This window comes from Macaca nemestrina, chromosome 5, assembly GCF_043159975.1.
Source record: "Macaca nemestrina isolate mMacNem1 chromosome 5, mMacNem.hap1, whole genome shotgun sequence".
Taxonomy (NCBI): Eukaryota; Metazoa; Chordata; class Mammalia; order Primates; family Cercopithecidae; genus Macaca; species Macaca nemestrina.
The window spans coordinates 154301798-154307647 of NC_092129.1; the positions used below are offsets into that span (position 1 = coordinate 154301798).

At 52.8% G+C, this 5850-nt stretch overlaps 1 protein-coding gene across 1 annotated transcript; it reads left to right on the top strand.

The window, feature by feature from the left end:
* The first annotated feature begins 470 nt into the window (after positions 1-470).
* Positions 471-5834, top strand: LOC139363071 (patr class I histocompatibility antigen, B-1 alpha chain-like). The gene is made up of 10 exons (XM_071096022.1): positions 471-566; positions 1196-1307; positions 1767-1866; positions 1997-2266; positions 2510-2785; positions 3700-3975; positions 4078-4194; positions 4637-4669; positions 4812-4859; positions 5027-5834. The coding sequence occupies exons 1-7, from the start codon at positions 481-483 to the stop codon at positions 4191-4193; spliced, it is 1236 nt and encodes a 411-aa protein (XP_070952123.1). The 5' UTR covers positions 471-480; the 3' UTR covers position 4194; positions 4637-4669; positions 4812-4859; positions 5027-5834.
* Positions 5835-5850: the final 16 nt, after the last annotated feature.

Consider the following 5850-nt stretch of genomic DNA (forward strand, 5'->3'; position numbering starts at 1 on the left):
AGCCCAGAACAGAGATTCTATCCACATCTTGCCCAGATTTCTGACCAAGGAACTAGAAGTAGATAAATGGGTGTTGTTTTGCCAGGGGTGGTAGTGCATGAATGAATTGATGAATTGATATGCACACTAGTTACATAAAATAAAATCTTTCTGAGCTTTTTCAGTGTTTTACACTTCATAATTATCTGGGATGCAATTTATTACACTCATATTTCATTCATTAAGTCAATAAAAATTAATTTAGTGCCTATGTTGAACCAGGTAACCCTTCATATGCTCACCTGCCTGACACTTCAGAAGTTTCACAAGACCGAGGTGGAGACACCAGAGTGTTTTAGGTGGAGAAATGACACACTCTGACTGACAGGAGCAGGACCACTGTGAAGAGAACAGTCACGTAGCAGGTCATGGGACAGTGCTAGTGTCACAATTCACAAGTGACAGTTTGGTGGGGACTAAAGGGAGAGGAGGGTCTGAAGGATGAGAGGGACTGAAGGAAGGGCTGGAGAAGCAGGCGCTGAGGAAAAGGACCAGAGGAAAGAATTCGAAAGCAGCAGAATTCTTAGGTTTCAATACATTGTTTTATGGATTTTAATATATCCATCTACAGAGCCTAGCAGGGTGTCCTTGGCAGTTGGCCTTTAATACGTTATGTGGGTCTGCCTAAAAACTAATTGCTTTTATGTTAATCAGGTTTCAAAAATACTAAGTGTTCCTATAAAATATACACAACACTTAGAAGTGGATACTTCCTAAAAACAGGCAGTGCATGAGCACTGGTGAGGGGCATTGTGACTGCATTGAACAGTTGCAACTGTGAGGTGAATAGTCTGTACTGTTTGCAGACATATACTCTGCAAACTATAGGTCTCCTGGTTGTAACATATAGTAACACAGTGTGCTAGTTTATATTGAGGAAATATCCTGGACTCACACAGAAACTCAGAGCTATGGAATGATGGTAAATTTAAAATACGACAAGCGGGAGTCACAGATACATTGTTTGCGAAAGTGAAATTTAGGAGCTTTGTGAGTCCTGTTGTAACGCTTTTGGACACATTTATAAATCAAGGGGCCAAAGTCACATTTTTTACCGATTAGATTCCTGATCATTTGGGGGTTACCAAGATTCTACAACCCAATGTATTTAATAAACAAACAGCAAACTGATCTCTATTCTATCTCATGCACTCAGGCGCAACTTTTCCAGATTTAGAAAAAAAACAACAACGACCAAAAAAAAACAAAAAAGTCTCTATACCTTCATTCCCAGAGTAAGCTCAGTCTCTGGCACCAAGCTCCGTGGGGTGAGTTTTGTTCTAGAAGAGTCCAAGGGGATAGATAAGGAGTGGGAGGCAGGGAGTCCAGTTCAGGGATGGAGATTCCGGGATGAAAAGTGAAGGGAGAGTGACAGGGTCCATGCCCAGGGGTTCTCCCTGGTTTCTCAGACAGCTCCTGGGCCAAGACTCAGGGAAACAGTGAGACAGAGCGCTTGGCACAAGAGGAGGGGGTCAGGGCGAAGTCCCAGGGCCCCAGGTGTGGCTCTCAGGGTCTCAGGCCCCGAAGGCGGTGTATGGATTGGGGAGTCCCAGCGTTGGGGATTCCCCATCTCCGCAGTTTCTCTTCTTCTGACAACCTGCGTCGTGTCCTTCTTCCGGAATACTCACGACACGGACCCCGTTCTCACTCCCATTGGGTGTCGGGTTTCTAGAGACGCCAATCAGCGTCACCACGGTCCCGGTTCTAAAGTCTCCACTCACCACCAGGACTCAGATTCTCCGCAGACGCCGAGGATGGCGGTCATGGCGCCCCGAACCCTCCTCCTGGTGCTCTCAGGGGTACTGGCCCTGACCCAGCCCCGGGCGGGTGAGTGCGGGGTAGCGAGGGAAACGGCCTCTGCCGGGAGCAGCGAGGGGCCCGCCCGGCGGGGGCGCAGGACCCGGGGAGCCGCGCGGGGAGGAGGGTCGGGCGGGTCTCAGTCTCTCCTCGCCCCCAGGCTCGCACTCCATGAGGTATTTCTACACCGCCGTGTCCCGGCCCGGCCGCGGGCAGCCCCGCTTCATCGCCGTGGGCTACGTGGACGACACGCAGTTCGTGCGGTTCGACAGCGACGCCGAGAGTCCGAGGATGGAGCCGCGGGCGCCGTGGGTGGAGCAGGAGGGTCCAGAGTATTGGGACCGGGAGACACAGAACATGAAGACCACGACACAGACCTACCAAGCGAACCTGCGGACCCTGCTCCGCTACTACAACCAGAGCGAGGCCGGTGAGTGACCCCGGCCCGGGGCGCAGGTCACGACCCCTCCACATCCTCCACGGACGGCCCGGGTGGCCCCGAGTCTCTGGGTCCCAGATCCACCCCGAAGCCGCGGGACCCGGGGACCCTTGACCCGGGAGAGCCCCAGGCGCCTTTACCCGATTTCCTTTTTAGTTTGGGCCAAAATCCCCGCGGGTTGGTCGGGGCGGGGCGGGGCTCGGTGGGCGGGGCTGACCGCGGGGGCGGGGCCAGGGTCTCACACCTTCCAGAAGATGTACGGTTGCGACCTGGGGCCAGACGGGCGCCTCCTCCGCGGGTATGAACAGTTCGCCTACGACGGCAGGGATTACATCATCCTGAACGAGGACCTGCGCTCCTGGACGGCCGCGGACATGGCGGCTCAGAACACCCAGCGCAAGTGGGAGGCGGCGGGTGCGGCGGAGCAGCACAGAACCTACCTGGAGGGCGAGTGCCTGGAGTGGCTCCGCAGATACCTGGAGAACGGGAAGGAGACGCTGCAGCGCGCGGGTACCAGGGGCCACGGGGCGCCTCCCTGATCGCCTGTGGATCTCCCGGGCTGGCCTCCCACAAGGAGGGGAGACAAATGGGATCAACACTAGAATATCGCCCTCCCTCTAGTCCTGAGGGAGAGGAATCCTCCTGGGTTTCCAGATCCTGTACCAGAGAGTGACTCTGAGGTTCCGCCCTGCTCTCTGACACAATTAAGGATAAAATCTCGGCCCGGCTTGGTGGCTCAAGCCTATAATCCCAGCACTTTGGGAGGCCGAGACGGGCGGATCACGAGGTCGGGAGATCGAGACCATCCTGGCTAACACGGTGAAACCCTGTCTCTACTAAAAAATACAAAAAACTAGCCGGGCGAGGTGGCGGGTGCCTGTAGTCCCAGCTACTCGGGAGGCTGAGGCAGGAGAATGGCGTAAACCCAGGAGGCGGAGCTTGCAGTGAGCTGAGATCGCGCCACTGCACTCCAGCCTGGGCGACAGAGCTAGACTCTGTCTCAACAAAAAAAAAAAAAAAAAAAAAGGATAAAATCTCTGAGGGAATGACTGGAAGACGATCCCTCGAATACTGATCAGGAGTTCCCTTTGACACCGGCAGCAGCCTTGGGCCCCGTGACTTTTCCTCTCAGGCCCTGTTCTCTGCTTCACACTCAATGTGTGTGGGGGTCTGAGTCCAGCTCCTCTGAGTCCCTCAGCCTCCACTCAGGTCAGGAGCAGAAGTCACTGTTCTCTCCTCAGGGAATAGAATTTTCCACGGAATAGGAGATTCTCACAGGTGCCTGTGTCCAGGATGGTGTCTGGGTTCTGGGCTCCCTTCCCCACCCCAGGTGTCCTGTCCATTCTCAAGATGGTCACATGCGTGCTGGTGGAGTGTCCCATGACAGATGCAAAATGACTGAATTTTCTGACTCTTCCCATCAGATCCCCCCAAGACAAATGTGACCCACCACCCTGTCTCTGACTACGAGGCCACCCTGAGGTGTTGGGCCCTGGGCTTCTACCCTGCGGAGATCACACTGACCTGGCAGCGGGATGGAGAGGAACAAACTCAGGACACGGAGCTCGTGGAGACCAGGCCTACAGGGGATGGAACCTTCCAGAAGTGGGCGGCTGTGGTGGTGCCTTCTGGAGAGGAGCAGAGATACACCTGTCATGTGCAACATGAGGGTCTGCCCAAGCCCCTCACCTTGAGATGGGGTAAAGAGGGAGATGGGGGTGTCATGTCTCTTAAGGAAAGCCGGAGCCTTTCTGGAGACCTTTAGCAGGATCGGGACCCCTCACCTTCCCCTCTTTTCCCAGAGCCATCTTCCCAGTCTACCATCCTCATCATAGGCATCATTGCTGGCCTGGTTCTCCTTGGAACTGTGGTCACTGGAGCTGTGGTTGCTGCTGTGATGTGGAGGAGGAAGAGCTAAGGTGAGGAAGGAGTGAGGAGTGGGGTCTGGGATTTCTTGTCTCACTGAGGGTTTCAAGCCCCAGGTAGAAATGTACCCTGTCTGGTTACTGGGAAGCACCATCCACACTCATGGGCTGACCCAGCCTGGGCCCTGTGTGCCAGCACCTACTCTTTTGTAAAGCACCTGTTACAATGAAGGACAGATTTATCACCTTGATTATGGTGATGGGACCTGATCCCAGCAGTCACAAGTCACAAGGGAAGGTCCCTGCTGAGGACAGACCTCAGGAGGGCAATTGGTCCAGGACCCACACCTGCTTTCTGCATGTTTCCTGATCCTGTCCTGGGTCTGCAATCACACATTTCTGGAAACTTCTCTGGGGTCCAAGACTAGGAGATTCCTGTAGGACCTTATGGCCCTGACTCCTTTCTGATATCTCACAGGACATTTTCTTCTCATAGATAGATAAGGCGGGAGCTACTCTCAGGCTGCAAGTAAGTATGAAGGAGGCTGATCCCTGAGATCCTTGGGATATTGTGGTTGGGAGCCCATGGGGGAGCTCACTAACCCCACAGTTCCTCCTCTAGCCACATCTCCAGAGGGATCTGACCAGGTCCTGTTTTTGTTCTACTCCAGGCAGTGACAGTGCCCAAGGTTCTGATGTGTCTCTCACGGCTTGTAAAGGTGAGACCCTGGGGGGCCTGATGTGTGTGGGGTGTTGGGGGAACAGTAGACGCAGCTGTGCTGTGGGGTTTCTTTGACTTGGATGTATTGAGCATGTGATGGGCTGTTTAAAGTGTCACTCCTCACTGTGACGGATGTGAATTTTTTCATAAATATGTTTTCTATAGTGTGAGACAGCTGCCTTGTGTGGGACTGCGAGGCAAGATTTGTTCATGTCTTCTCTTTGTGACTTGAAGAACCCTGACTTTCTTTCTGCAAAGGCACCTGAATGTGTCTATGTTCCTGTAGGCATAATGTGAGGAGTTGGGGAGAACACCCCACCCCCGTGTCCACCATGACCCTCTTCCCCACGCTGACCTGTGTTCCCTCCCCATTTATCTTTCCTGTTCCAGGGAGGTTGGGCTGGGATGTCTGTATCTCTGTCTCAACTTCATGGTGCACTGAGCTGTATCTTCTTCCTTCCCTATTACAATTAGAACCTGAGTATAAATTTACTTTTTCAAATTCTTGCCATGAGAGGTTGATGAGTTTATTAAAGGAGAAGATTCCTGAAATTTGAGAGACAAAATAAATGGAAGACATGAGAACCTTCCAGAGTCCACGTGTTTCTTGTGCTGATTTGTTGCAGGGGAGGAGAGTAGATGGGGCTGTGCCCAGTTTGTGTTCCGGCCACCACGGGCTTTATGTGGTCACTGCTTGGCTGAGTCATCTTTGCTCCTTTATTGTCCTTGGCCTTTCAGTAGAACCTTGTCCCACCAAGACCTGTGATCACAGGGAGTTGGATGTCACCTAGGGTGGTCCCTGCATACAAATCTCCTTGTGTTATCAAGAGATAAATTTTCAGACCTGTCCATATCTTGCCCTCCTCCCAGGGCTCTTTCCTGGATTGTATTTTCCATCTTGTCTCCAATCGTTTTAAAGGAACCAGATTCTGAAATTTGCAGAGAGGATGGGTCCCCTAGTTTCTCATCACAGGTAACCTTCTGTTGGA